The sequence below is a fragment of the Lepidochelys kempii genome, chromosome 23, assembly GCF_965140265.1.
Source record: "Lepidochelys kempii isolate rLepKem1 chromosome 23, rLepKem1.hap2, whole genome shotgun sequence".
Lineage (NCBI taxonomy): Eukaryota > Metazoa > Chordata > Testudines > Cheloniidae > Lepidochelys > Lepidochelys kempii.
Genome location: NC_133278.1, coordinates 4886400 through 4900969, shown reverse-complemented (window position 1 = coordinate 4900969; position 14570 = coordinate 4886400). Strand labels below are relative to the sequence as shown.

Sequence of the window (14570 nt, the reverse complement as noted above, 5' to 3'; positions counted from 1 at the left end):
GCAGGGGGCGGGGAACAGCTGCTGTGTGGGGCTGAGCAGCCCAGGAAAGGGCGAGGCGGGCCGTGCATGGGCGTGGCAGATCTTTGCACCAGCCTGAGCCCACCGCCCAGGGAAGAGGGGGCAGCTGATGGGCTCTGCGTTCTCTGCCCCCCCCCCAACCCCCAAAGGCCACAGGTGCTACAGGGCAGCTCCCAGTGACCACACTCGCTAAGCCAGACCCCCAGCCCAAGGATCAGCCCCCCTGTTGCAGATCCACCAGCCCTGGGGGGGGAAGGGGGGCTGCCTCCACCACTGGGAGTGGGAGGGGGCCATGGGCCAATAGGTTTTGGGACTCTGCCCGCCGTGGGACAGCGCTGCAAATATTTAGACGGGGGGGATTAGCCGGCAGCTGCGTGGGGGAGGCTAGAGGGGGATTAATTCAGCAAAGGAACTATTTACATTGGGCTCAGTGGGCTCTGGCGTCAGCTCCGGCACCCGGATCCCAGCGGAGAGCAGAGCCAGACAGGAGAGGGACAAGCCGGGGCGTCGGGGCACCAGCCAGAGGGCAGAATGGGCACAGGAGGCAGAGGAAGGGGAGGAATGGGGCAGGGAAACTGAGGCAATTGGGGGCACAAACAACCCCCAGGCCACCCCATGGCATCCAGGCATGTAGCTCTGATGATGCTCCTCAATCCCAACCCACAGCCCCCCATGTTATCCCAGCCCTGGTCTCCCCCCCACACAGAGCTCTGCCGACCGCCCTCACTCCCGACCCACAGCCCCCCCATGTTATCCCAGCCCTGGGCTCCTCCCCCCCACAGCTCTGCCGATGCCCCTTAATCCCAACCCCAGCCCCCCCACGTTATCCCAGCCCTGGGCTCCCCCACAGCTCTGCCAATACTCCCCACTCCCACACACTCTAATACAAATAGACGACTGGGAAGCGCCTCTGTTAAATTATCTTTAATAAGGAGGATGGAGGCATTTAATTGCGAGTGCCATTAACGAGCCAGAGGCCAGACTGTGCCATTCCCACAAGGGGGGGTGCATATAGCCCAGCCACACCCAGCCATGTAATCCCTGTGCCCCTCTCCACCCCCCATTTTGATCATGCCCAGGGTATGGGGGGGAATCAGAGTCGGGATCAAAATCCCCCCTTTTCCCCATGACCTGGTATCCCCCCCACCAGGGTGCTTGGCCTCCAGCACCAGCTTCCATCTTCTGGCCTCTGGGGGGGGTATGAAACGTCCTTTATACCCTACCTGGGGGGCATCCATGCCCCTCCCCCCAGGTCCCTCTGCCCCACACCGGGAGGGGCGTCTCCCCCGCTTGGCCCCCTTAGCTCATGCTCTGTCCTGTCTCGCACCGCCACCGCTCCTCCAGTCACGGCCCCACCCAGCCGGGTGCCCTGGGTCTCCTCTTCATCCTCTGTAGCAGGTGCGTGGGGTTGGGGACGGAGAGTCCCAGGTGCCCACTGGGCCCCCTTGCCCGGCGATGTCATGGTGCCCACAGCAGGGCCCATGGCAGGGCTCCTGGAGGTGTCCGTGGTGCCCACGGCAGGGCCCGTGGCTGGTGCTCGGTGCCCAAGGTGCAGGGCCTGGCGGTGCCCGCATGGTGCCCGGGGCCCACGTCTCAGCAGGAGAAGTTGGCCTGGAAGGGGACGCTGTCCAGCCTGCAGGACTCCGGGCTCCGGCGCCCGGCCCAGGGCCAGCAAAGCAGCGTGCGCAGGCTCCGGAAGACGGCCTTACGGAACAGGATGAAGATCCAGGGGTCCAGGATGGGGTTGAGGGCGCTGAAGCGAAAGGCTACCATGTCGCCCTTCTCGTAGCCATCCGGGGCCAGGCCGCCGATGTAGGCACGGATCTGGGGGGAGAGGGGAGGTTACAGCCACTGCCCGTGGGGGTGTGGGGAGGATGATGTTAGAAGAGGCTACAAGGTGGGATGGAGCTGAGGAGGGGATGCAAAGCAGGAGGGGCCAGGGGCCTTTCGGGGCCCTGCGGGGGGGTATTCAGCTCTGGGACCGTTTAAGCCCCCTGGAGCTGGGGATAAAACCCAGGAGTCCTGGCTCCCAGCCCCTCAGCTCTAACCAGTAGACCTCACTCCCCTCCCTGGAGCTGGGGATAGAACCCAGGAATCCTGGCTCCCAGCCCCCCATCTCTAACCAGTAGCCCCCATTTTTCCCAGAGCCACCAGGGGGCAGTGTCAGGAGTGTCCCCAGCTGCTGCCCCCCGTGGGGGCCTGTGTGCTTAGGCTCTCTGCTCTCTAGCTGCATGTGATGGGGCGGGGGCGGGGGGGTTACAACCCCTCTCCAAAAAAACTGGGGCCATATTACCCTGCAGTGACTGGCCTGCCCGAGGAACAGAGTCTGCTACAGCTGCTTGCTGGGGGAGCTGTTCCTTTATCTCAAGCAGCAGAGCATCTGCTGAAAGCCCCAGGCTCAAACAAGACTGGATTTACCCCCTACCCCAAGGCTCCGCCCCCTTGCTCTGGCTCCTCCTCCTCCTGGCAGAGGCAGGGGCTCCCGTCTCCTCCCAGTGCTCACCCCAGCAGCTGGGGTGTCTCTCCTTGCAGGGAGAGGGGGCTGGGCCCAGTGCGCTCCTCTCCTCCTTCCCCACACAGAGCACTGGGGCTGGGAATTAGCACCGGGGTGCACAGGGCAGCTCCCCCTCGGAGCAATCGGCTCAGGCTCTCTGCAAACCCCAGCAGCGTCGCTGCACCGTTTACACCTGTGTCGCATTGCAGAGCCTTTCTCGCCAACCCCACGGTCTGGAAACACCTGTTTAAATATTTTTATTGGCCCTGGGATCAGGAGAATCCAGGAGCTGGGGCCCTGGGCGTGGCCTTATCTGGCCCTGACTTCAAACCCCCCAGAGACCCAAGCCAGCTCACTGATCAATCTGAAGGAGGGATTCACAGATTTCAAGGCCAGAAGGGTCCATTGTGATCATCTAGAATGACCCCCTGTATGACACAGACCAGGGAATGGCTGCACAATAATCCCTAGAGCAGATCTCTTCGACACCCAGCCCACCTTGATTTAATCCTTGTCAGTGCCAGGGAATCCACCACAACCCTGTTCCCAGGGTTAATGACTCTCACCATTAAAAACTGACCCCGTATTTCTGGTCTGAATTTGTCCCTCTTCAACTATCAGCCATCGGATCGTGTTTGACCTTCCTCTGCTAGACTGAAGAGCCCGTTATTCGATATTTGTTCCCTACGTCAGTACGGATAGCCTGAGATCAAGTCCCCACTTCACTTTCTCTTTGTTAAACTAAATACATCAAGCTCCTTGTGTCTCTCACTACAAGGCAGGTTTTCTAACCCTCTGATCATTCTCATGGCTCTTCTCTGATCCCTCTCCAATTTATCAATGTCCTCCTTGAATTGTGGGCCCCAGAACTGGACACAGGATCCCAGCAGTGGTCACGCCAGGGCCAAACATGGAGGGAAAATCACCTCTCTGCTCCTACCCGCTACTCCCCTGTTCATACACCCCAGGATCACATTAACTCTTTCGGTCCCGGCGCCACACTGGGAGTTCCCGTGCTGCTGATTCTCCACCATGACCCCCAAATGTTTTTAAGAGTCGCTGCTTCCCCCCATCCCCCCCATAAGTGTGGCTGACATTCTCTGTTCCCAGATCGATACAGTCACATTTATCCAGGTTAAAACCCGTATTGTCAGCCTGCTCCCAGTGACCCAGATCGCTCTGTGCCTGTGACCCCCATTTGGGTGCCCTCTGCAAACTTTATCAGGGAGCATTTCATGGTTTATTTCAGGCCATCGATAACCAAGTTAAGCAGCGAGGGGCCAGGAACTGATCCCTGCGGGACCCCACTGGAAACGTCCCACGGACAGTTCCATTTGGCGACCCCTCTGCAGGCTTTGAATCCGTTTAACGTGGGCCCGTTTGTCGTGTGGCCCCAAGTCACAGATGGGGCAGGGGAGGCCGCCCACTGCTTTGGGTCTGTCAGTGATCAGAGCCCGGGTCCAATGAGCCGACTATCCCGCTCCTGAAGCCTTGTGCCTGGCTGCTGTTTCCACCCCGTGGAGCGGCCTTGCCGGGCCGTGATACCCCACCCCTTCACTGGAGGCTATTTCTGGCCCATCCTAGCCTCTCGGTGCTGGAGTACATGCAGGCTCCCCGCTCCTCACCCACGGGGCCCCCCCAGAGCAGGGTCCAGCCTCAGGGGGCCCATTCACACCTCAGCCCAGCTCCTGACATTATCCTCCTTCCAGCAGATGTGGGGTGAAGGGGGGACATGTCAGGCTCTGCACTTGGAGTGGGGCCAGGAGATCTGGGCTCTGTCTGCATAACCCCCCCGCACACACACACATTGGGCAATAGCTGCCCTCGCTGGTCGTGGATAGATCCTCACGTGTAACCCGGGCCGGGGGGCCTTGGACAGCTGTTAGCGGATAATGGTGATGAACACTCTGGGTTAGCCAGGATTAATGGCAACAGGATCAGCTGAGAAGGGGGGGCTGAGGCCCCGGGGCGCCCAGGAGCACAAGCAGATAGGGTCAGTGAGTGGACAAATGTGGGCAGCACCTGTCCAGAAAGCACCCGTGAGAAGCAGGCAGGGAAACTGAGGCACGGGGAGCTGTAACCACCCCCCCCCCGCACCGCAAGGCCAGTGGTGAGGCTGCCTCCCAAGACTACACACTTCTGTGCTCCACCCTTGCTGGATCAGGCCAGGGGCCACGGAGCCCAGTATCCCGTCCCCGACACCAGCTAGCCCCCAAGCAGACAGCCCCCTAGCAGACAATGATGGGATAACCTAAGCCCAGGGGAAGTTACCCCTCTGCCCCTTGCACTTTCCCCTCCCCCCTCTTTATTCATGGCCTCTCCCAGGTGCGTATTAATCAAGCTGGACCCTTAAAGCCCCAGGGGGGGAAGGAAGGAGGGAAGGATGGAAAGAAGCATTCCCCCACTCCTCCCCAGAGCCAGGAGCATCCCCCAGGTGTTCTGGCAGCCATGCCCCGGCACTGGGCGAGAGCCCACATGAGTGCGCCCAGGGCTGCTCCCCGCCGCTGGGCAGCCAGCACCCAGCACGGAGGGGAGGCACTTGCTGGGGACGCTCTGCACCCCTGTGCTGTCAGTGCCCCCCCAGCCCTGGCAGGATCACCCCCTGCCGGGCCCCTCCACTCAGCCACGAATAGCTCCCTGCGCCGTCAGCGCTTCCTGCCCTGTGGGGAGCACCCCGGCTGGGCCCGAGGACTCGTTCCCAGCCCCCTCGGTTTCCACTGAGACCACTCATGCAAACTGGGGCTGAGCCATGCCGTGATTCCCCAGCGCCTGCCCGGCTGCACCACGCTCCCCCCTAGGCCCATCCAGGGGGTGCCCCAAATATTCTACCCTCTCCTCCCATCGAGCGGGGTCCCCCACAGCAACAAGGACCCAGCCACTGGGGGGAGGGGGGGGAGGAGTAACCAGGGTCTCTATGGGACTGGTGGCTATCGCCAGGGGAAAAGAGTGGAAACGATCCCCAGCACTTGCTAACGACACTTTGTGCCTCAAAGGGTGCCTTTGAAAACCATCCCTTGTACAGCCCCTGGTTCTTGTTTGTGTCAGGCTGCCCGGGAAGGCAGACCAGGCTGCAGGGAGACCCCCTTGCCCACCCTGGGGTGAATCCAGAGTCGCTCCATGGAGCGGCATGGGGGCGGACACAGGATAAATTGGATCCCAGACAGGCCGGAGGGCATTCCCTGGGGAGGTAACTGACCAGTCTTCAAAAAATGCCACTCAACTGAAAGGGGGGAGGGGGTTGAGTGTGGAGGGGGGGGCGGGGAGTCCCAGATCCCGGCCCGCTGGGAACACTGAGTGCTAAACAGCTCGCAGAGGCGAGCAGACGCAAGCATCCGTATCACTCAGGGCAACATCCTAGGAGAGGAAACAGCCTCATCACAGGGGCGAGAGAGACCGGGGCATGGGAGGAAGGAGATTACTGCCCTGGAACCATAAACCCTAACCGGGGAAAGGGACTGAATGGAGAACTCAACCCTTATCTGCAGGCCCCTTCCACACAGGCTCCCAGCACGGCAGCAGCTTCCCCCGCTCGCCCGTGGGGAGAGAGACAGGAAGGCTTCTGGGGGCGTTCACCACCAGGGTGCCTTGCTTTACCCCAGCTGGGGATCTGGCCCATTGGTTCCAGATTTACACCACAAACTACGAATAACAGGGGAGACAGACAGAGGAGGGAGCAGAAGGCAACAATGGGCAGAGACTCCATCAGGTGGAGTCTTGCCACCAAGATCAACTGACTCTGTCTAAAAGCTCCTCTCTATCTTGACCACCAGATATGGCCTGAGCGGGACTCGCAGGAGATGGGTGCCTGGGCAGGACTTTCATAGCATTTAAGTCCAGAAGAGACCCTAGATCTTCCAGTCGCAGTCCCTCTAGGACTCCAGATGCCCCAACATATATCCCATTGTCTCCCTCCTCCTACTTAACACATCCCTGTTAAATTTAATGCCAGGCCCCTCGTTAAATTCAATGGGCGGACAGCTCCCATCCGTCCCCAGCCAAATTCCCTTCTTAAGAAGCGGCGGATTGTAAATAAACATCCCTTTCTTTGCCATCAGAGCAGAAACTGGCCAGAAATGGACTCTCGAGAGACCTGAAACTGACCGATTCTCATGGCGCTGGCTGAGGAAAAACGAGAAGAAAATCCAACAGTGAAAGAACAGAAGTGGTGAGAAAAGGGCTGTTGGTTCGGGGGGTCGGGGGAGGGGACGGGGGGAAGGTTCTAACTGGACTGTCTGTGAAAGTTTCATGACTTTTGACCAAGTGATTTTGTTTGTTTCTTTCTTTTAAGGACAGGGCCACAACCCGGATCTCTGACAACAGGGTGTGAACGGGCAGTAATCAGGAATCAGGACAGGCCCCATGTCAATCCAGAATGGCCCACTGAAGGCGGAGGATATAGACCAGTGTAAATCAGAAATCAAGGCACTGAAACCAGCAGGCCTAATTCTCTTCTCCCGGGGGCGCAGCTCAGGAGTGACTCCGCTGAAATCAGCGGAGTTGCAGTTCAGGTCTCTTGATGCCTGCTCATGTCCTTTGTAAGGAAGAGGGTGATTCATGCCCCAGGGAGAGCACAGATGGACACCCCACGTGATCGATGGTGAAAGAGAAACAGAGCAGAACGTGGCTGCAAAGGAAATGGTATCTCAACCTCCCTCCGTCAGCCGCTGCTCTCAGTCACCCCAAGGTAAAACCCAAGGAAATCAGTGACACTTGAGTGATACAGAAGAACGGGGAGTAAGACCAGAATCAGGCCCAGAGGCTGCAGAACGGGAGAAGAAGCCAGTGCATGTGGCCAGGAAGCGTCACTTGCACCAAGGCGAATGTGCAAGGGGAATGCAACGTGCATGCTGGGGGGCGGAAGCGAAGCAAGGACAACAACCAGAAAGGAGGGAATCAAATTAAGTTGCTCGTACACAGATGCACGCACGTGCACACGTACACCCCCGCCCGTCCAGATGCACACACAAGGCTGCCCGAACACACCCGCACATGCACACGCATGCCCCCACTCACTCACGCAGGGGGCGTATTTCTTCTCCGCCCTGCACCTTGCAAACCAGTGCAAAACGAGTGTGAAATGCTGCCCAGCCAATCTGGGGTTCGCTCTTGACCCTCACCTTGCCCAGGTGCGGAGGGCAGGGGAGAGTCACCCCTAGCAAACTCAGGTCTGGTTAAAAACACCTGAAAGGAGGTTTTTAAAAAACCGTGTAGTTGGCTGCCGACTGCCATTCAGCGGATTCTCTGGCCGGAGAAACTAGAGGGGCTGATTTTAGTTGGGCATCACTGCACGGGGGTCAGCGGGTGACCCCCTCATTTGCACCCAGTGGGAGCAAAAGGAGAATAGGGGCGCAGCTCCCCCATTGCTCACCCCGCGGGCGTGGAAGGAGGGCCCTGGTGGCCTAGATGTGACCAGCCTCAGGCCCTCTGGTCCTCGCCCTCTCTATTTAAAGGCTCAGCCTGGAAAGGCAAGAAAACGAATGGTTGAGAGGCTGTAATTTACAGCCCCGGGAGGAAAAGTGAACCCAAGGAGGAAAGGATGAATCACGCTGGGAGAGACAGGCAGGTGCGTGCACGTTGGGGGTTCCCGACATGCCAAGGCGGGCAGAGCAGAGGCCCCAATCCCATTAGTTATTGGGCCAGAGCGGGGTCAATCTACATAGCTCAGAGGACTCCAGAGGCGCTAAGGCTGGGGATCGGGCCCGCCGTGGGCTTGTTGGTGTTGGCAGAGCTCCAGGAGCCAGCCGGGGGAAGCGATAGGAAGGAAAGGCAATATTGAAACAGGTGAAGGAAACATGGCATGGGGCCAGCCAACAGGCACTGTCAGCGCCGGGCGGGCCATAAGCAGGGCAGGTTTGGAAGGACGGTGAGCGGGTTGGGAGCCGCATTCAGTGAGACGCCCCACGGCAGCGTTTGCTCAAGGCGGCGTAGGATCCCATGAGCTGCCGGGACCACAGCAAACCCTGTAACAAGCCCACAGCCCTTCCTGGCTACAGAGCCACTGCAGCCGATCAGACCAGCTTCTAAAGCCCAAATGTCCGGTACCTGAGTTACAGGGAAATCACCATCAGCTGGGTGCAGTACCGGGGCTACGACACATGGATGAACAGTTCTGATTTCCTCCACTAGGAGGCAACAGTGATATCACACACACTCACATGGAAGGAGTTGGACTTTGTAACTAACATGGATGGGGTAGTACTTTGTACTAACATGCCATCTCTCAGCCCAGAGCCCTCACTCACTTTGTAAAGGTCGGGGGCCCCACTCCTCTTGCCATCTCCGTTTCATAAATAGGGGGAGCCATGGCATGGCATGGGGAACTGACCTGCCGAAAACCACCCAGCAGAGCCGGGAACAGAACCCAGGAGTCCTGACTCCCAGCCCCCCGATCTAACCTCTAGTCCTCACTCTCCTTGAGCTGGGGATAGAACCCAGGAGTCCTGGCTCCTGGCCCTCCCTGCTCTAACCCCTAGACCCCACTCCCCTCCCAGAGCCAGGGACAGAACCCAGACCTGTGCTGCATGTACTAGACCAGAATTTCTCGACCCATGGGTCGTGACTCAGAACACATCAAAGGGTCACAAGGCTCTGGGGGGCTATTTGCAGAGCTCACCCCACCCGCAGGCACCCCAGAGATTGCAACGCCCAGAGCGGGCAGCCGAGCCCAGCCAGCTCCATGGGACGGGAGCCACAGGAGCTGCAGCTGTGGTCTGCCCAGTGCACTGCGTGTACATGTAAGAAACATTTTGCCAGGTGATTTCTGCACTAAAGCCATGTACGGGGTCGTGACAGGCCAGCGAGGCTGGGAACTGCTGTTCCAACCCGCACGCTGCTCCCGCACGCCTTGCAGCTCTCTGCCAGCCAGGCTCCTCGCCTTCCCACCCCAATGTTGGTTTAACAATCAGGGAACAATAAGCAGCTTGTTGGCCCCGTAATCACCCCCAGGATTTGCTTTTCTGATTGTTAAACGAGGAGCACAGCAGGATTCGAAGCTCTAGATCCGGTGGGCAAGGAGAGCCTATGCCAGGACACTGGCCCCAACACTCACTCCTGGATCCAGTGTGCAACGGTGGCCTGCAGCCTCCCCCATGAGCGTGACCCTGATATGGGCCCCCTCAGCACCCCACAGGAGCGGCCACTGAAATCGGTGGAGTTAAGGAGGGGATCAGGCCCGTACCCTCCACCCCTCAAGAGCTGGGAGGGGGACAGCGACCCTGCCCACCACACACACACACACTTTCCCGCCCCTGACTCTCATCCCCCAAACCAGCACACAGGCCTTCACCCTAGGGGCTGCACTGGTGCATTCTGGGATCCCAGCTGCACCCAGGCCCAAGGGATTTGGGGGTCCTAGCCCCAGAGAGACGCACTGTATTGTGGGAGAGGCTAGTGGAGCTGAATTTAAGCCCAGCCACACTTGGGAAACCCTGGCAGGTGGCATGAGCTCGGCGGGGCCCGAGCTAAAGGCCTGGTCCCCAACACCCGGGACACCTGCCCCGCAGGGGCGGCTGTGCTGGTGTCACAAGATCCCGACGTCCCTGGAAACTTCTTCTTGCAACCGCTTGGTTCTTAGCGGAGATGGGACTTTCCTCCCCAAGCCCACAGCTGTTTGCGGTAACATTTCGATAGAACAGATCAGGAAAATACTCCAGGTTTCCCCTTCCCCCTGCTGGATTTTAAACAACTCCCCCCTCCCTCTTTTGCACCTGAAATCTCCGATCCTTTCCCCCTGTGGATCACAGAATCACCCCCACCACCCCAGAAAGGCTCATGCCAAGATGTAAATCCTGATCTCCGGCCATTTTGCTGATACGCAGCAGGGAGTCTCAGCTGCCTGGAATCTGCCCCCACCCTGTATTCCCAGGAAAGAGAAGGAGCAGGAGCAAAGTGGTCAGTGCAGGTGGCTGCATCTTAAGGGCCTCACATGGGAGAGAACCACGGCATCTGCCCCATGCCACTTAGAAGGATCACAGCCCAGCCACCCTTCACCTGCAGGGTGACAAAGAAAACTTCCCATAGCGTGACTTGCGGCTGCGAGGTCTGCCTGAGTCTGCAGGCAGCCTGAGCCGCTGGCTCCAAGAGGGGTGAACAGCTCTAGCATCAATTTGCTCACTGGGTGTCAACCCTGGAGTCTAATGAGGACACTCCAATGGGTCTGACGCTCCCTGCTTCAAGCAACCTGGGCTGTCTCTATTTATGGGTCTGCCTTCTCTCACAGCTCCTCAACTGCAGACACATGCAAAAAATCTTAATTCAAGGCATCCATCCATCCATCCGCAGTATTATCAATCAGCCATCCATCATATCCCCTCTGTTTGTACCTTGGTGGACAAATACACTTAGCAAGAGACAGACAGACAGAGAGGTGTATATGGGGGAGGATATATCTAGGCAGTTAGATAAATGAATGTAGTGACACACAGAGGGATGGATGACGGTGTGAACCAGCTACCGTGCCCCGCCCCAGAAGTGGCTGCATTGCAGTGCTGGGGTGGTGGATTCCTGGGTTTATGAAGAGCCCATGAGGGTCCCTCCCCAGTTTCCTGCTGTCTAGAGCACCTGCTGCTTCTTCTCTAGGGCCCGAGTCTGGGCTCAGCTCCCAGCCCCTCAGAATTCATCAGCACCCCGAGACGCTGTGGGGAGGGATGGCCATGGGCTTGAGAGGACTCCCCTGGTCATCCGCTCAGTTTTCCCGTCAGCCCAAGGGTGTTCCCCTCATTCATCTCTCCAGAGCCCTGGGGCCCTGCAGCCGGGAGCCCACAGCCTCCCTGACACCCCCTGACAGACAGACACCCCTTCCCCCCTGCATCTAGAACTTCCCCGACAACCCCTCCCCGACAGACCTACCCCTCTTGGCGCCTATCGAATTCCTGACAACCCCACTCTTGACAGACCCCACTTCCCGCCCAGGAGCCTACAGGATATCCCTGTCAGACATGCACACACACAACCTGACAACGCCCCCCCACTCCCCCCTCCAATGGATCCACACACACACACACACCCCAGGAGCCTACAGAATACCTCAAAAGATTCACAACCCCTTCCCTGATGGATCCACCCCCGCAGGAGCCTCCCTGACCCACTCCCCGACCCCCCAGGTCAGCCGGGGGTGGGGGGGGTAGTGTTCCATCTAGGGAGTGTGATGTGAAAAAGCCAGGAGGAGGGCAGAGAAGAGATGGGGCGAGCAGCACCTTGGGCCCATGGGCAAACAGAGCCTGGGAACTGGGCCCAGCTGTGTTTGTCTTGGCCCCGTGTCCAATCCCTGAGCCTGGCTCCCTTGGGGCGCCCAGAGTAGCTTGGAGCCTGGCCCAGCCAGCCCGGCTGGAAGGGATCGAGTCTTCAATAGCAGTGGCGCGATGAGGGGCCTCAGCTGCTCTGATCTCGGGGAGTGCCTCGGCAAATACTGGGACAGCCAGCCAGGATCCTCTGCCCTGGCCAGGAGTCGCTGGCAGCCACTCATGGCCTCCCCAAGCCCGCTCCCCGGACCCCAGCCCAGGAGCTCTCCCCAACCTCCCCTAGGGGCATCCTCAGCCTAATGACACACAGCCTCCCCAACCCAGGGTGTCGGACTTCCCAGTGCCCTCCAGGATCCCAAGGATTCACAGTCCCCTTCCACCCTGCTCTAACCACTAGACCCCACTCCCTTCCCAGAGCCAGGGATAGAACCCAGGAGTCCCGGCTCCCAGCCCCCCACCGCTGCTCTCACCACTCCCAGAGCAAGCACTTACCGTGAGGGGCAGGGAGCAGATGACGAAGATGATGGTCATGAGGGCCAACAGGACCAGGTGATCCACCTCTTCCTCGCCTTGGCTGAGCCAGCTTTTGCCGCGGCGCTGGGCTGGCCCCAGGGACCCGCGCCGGGCCCGCTGCTTGCGGTACATCTGGCAGAGGCTGACGATGACGGAGCCGTTGCAGAGGAAGATGGCGAGGATGAGGAAGGCCATGAGGGTGGCGTAGGTGAGCGAGAAGGCGGCGGTGCCCGGCTGGCCGGATGCCATCTCCACGAAGCACCAGGTGCCAGGGCAGTATTGTTTGTGCCGCCCCACGCCCAGCAAGGGCAAGCAGCAGAAGAGGGCGCTGAAGGCGTAGACGGCCGGCAGGGCCAGCTTGGCCCAGCCGCGCCCGTTGTGCTGGGAGTAGAAGTAAGGGTGGCTGATGGCCAGGCACCGCTCCACCGCCATGGCGCAGAGGATGAGCATGGAGGCCAGGCCGAAGAAGGTCATGGCAAAGGCGAAGAGCTGGCATAGGCTCCGGCCGCCCTCCGCCAGGCCCAGCAGGGAGGCGTTGTGGGCGTAGCTGACGAAGACCACGGGGCTGAGGAAGCAGGTGCCCAGGAGGTCGGTGGCGGCCAGGCCGGTCACCAGGATGCAGAAGGCCGAGGACTTGGTGCGCAGCTCCTTGCGGTGCACGCCCAGGATGGCCAGCGCCACCACGTTGCCGGCCACGCCGGCCGAGAACATCAAGGAGCTCAGCACCGGGCTGCCGTCTTCCCGCAGCTGGGTGGTATTGGCGCACAGGTCGGCCAGGGGCCCCAGGGAGGGCGACGCCAAGGGACCCGGGCTCTTCTGCAGGAGGAGCATCGGCAGGGGCAGGACTCCCGGGTTCGGTTCCTAGCTCAGGGAGGGGAGTGGGGTCTAATGGGTGACAGCGGCGGGTGGGGGGTGCTGGGAGTCAGGACTCCTGGGTTCTGTCCCAAGCGTGGGAGGGGAGTGGGATGGAGTAGTTAGAGCAGGGGGCAATGAGAGCCAGGACTCCTGGGGTCTACCCCTGGCTTTGGGAAGGGAGCGGGGTCCAGTGGTTTGAGCAGGGTGGGGGGCTAGGAGCCAGGACTCCTGGGTTCTATCCCCTGCTCTGGGAAGGGAGCAGGGTCTAGTGGTTTGAGCAGGGTGGGGGGCTGGGAGCCAGGACTCCTGGGTTCTATCCCGGGCTCAAGGGCACCTGTAGATGAGACACGCCCGCGTGGGACCCCCGGAGATCCGCGTCCTGCAGACGCCGCTGGCTCGGCTCAGCCCACGACTCTCCGGCAGCGTCTGGGAAGCGGCTTCTGCTCCTCACCCGGCTGCGGAGCGGGGAGGAGCCGGCCCAGGGCGGGGCAGCCACTGCCCACTTGTTTCCTTTATTTGAACTGGGGGGCGGGGACCAGCTGCCAACATCAGCCCCGGGACAGCGGCCCTTGGCCCCCCGCCCGTCCTGGGCCGGGCGCAGGGGGCTCGAACTGTCGCGCAGCCAGGGAGGGGGCACCCAGAGCGGGGTGGAGGGGGTGCATGGGGGGGAGAGAGGGATCGAGAGGGGTGTATGGGGGGCTAGAGGCGGTGTATGGGGGAGACAGATAGACGGGGTGTATGGGGGGAGAGAGGGGTGTGTGCCAGGGTGGAGGGGGTTTATGTGGGAGAGAGACAGAGGGGGTGTATGGGGGGAGAGCTAGATGGATGGGTGTATATGGGGAGGGAGAGACGTGGGGGAGGTATGTGGACGAAGAAATAGCTAATAACAATGCCTGGCTCTTTTCACTGGGCCTCAAAGCACTTTACAAAGGAGGTATCATTGTCCCCATTTGATAGATGGGGAAACTGAGGCACAGGGACCTGTCCGAGGTCACCCCGCAGGCCAGCCTCCGGCGACCCAGCCATGTACCCGCAGCGGGGCGCCTCAGGGTCGCAGGGCCACCACCAGCCGGCCGGAGGGGAGGCGACGTGGGCGACTTGGAAGGGAGCGTGGGCCCGAAGCCACAGCCCAGAGTGGCTCTCGCAGCCTGACGCAGAAGCAGGACAAGTGATTTGAACACCCCGCTAACGCCCTAGAGGGAGGATAGGTGGGTAACGCCGGAGAGGGGCGGATGGAGAGCGGAGAGTGTGGAAAGGGAAAGGCATTCACCGTCAGATCCCCTCTGACTCCAGACGACTGCGGGCGGGGGGAGGTCGCGGCCCTCCGGACTCCCCCTTTTCTGTGTCGGGGTCGTAGTAATTCGACCCTGGAGTACATCCCAGCCGAGCCCCAGCTGGCGTAGATCAATCCGGCTCCCTTGGAACCCGCGGGGCCAGATCTCCAACTGGTG

The 14570-nt window shown here is 60.3% G+C and overlaps 1 protein-coding gene across 1 annotated transcript; it reads right to left on the bottom strand.

Annotated features, from left to right (window-relative positions):
* Window positions 1-929: 929 nt before the first annotated feature.
* Window positions 930-13782, bottom strand: PTGIR (prostaglandin I2 receptor). Its single transcript, XM_073321403.1, has 2 exons — window positions 12244-13782; window positions 930-1842 (listed from the first exon to the last, which is right to left on the bottom strand). The coding sequence occupies exons 1-2, from the start codon at window positions 13093-13095 to the stop codon at window positions 1612-1614; spliced, it is 1083 nt and encodes a 360-aa protein (XP_073177504.1). The 5' UTR covers window positions 13096-13782; the 3' UTR covers window positions 930-1611.
* Window positions 13783-14570: the final 788 nt, after the last annotated feature.

What these genes read in the sequence shown, in the direction of transcription:
- PTGIR (XM_073321403.1), bottom strand. Translation starts at nt 13,095, where the DNA reads ATGCTCCTCCTGCAGAAGAGCCCGGGTCCCTTGGCGTCGCCCTCCCTG. An exon ending in TCTGCTCCCTGCCCCTCACG is followed by an intron (nt 1,843 to 12,243) that starts GTAAGTGCTTGC and finishes CTCTCCCCCCAG; the next exon opens with ATCCGTGCCTACATCGGCGG.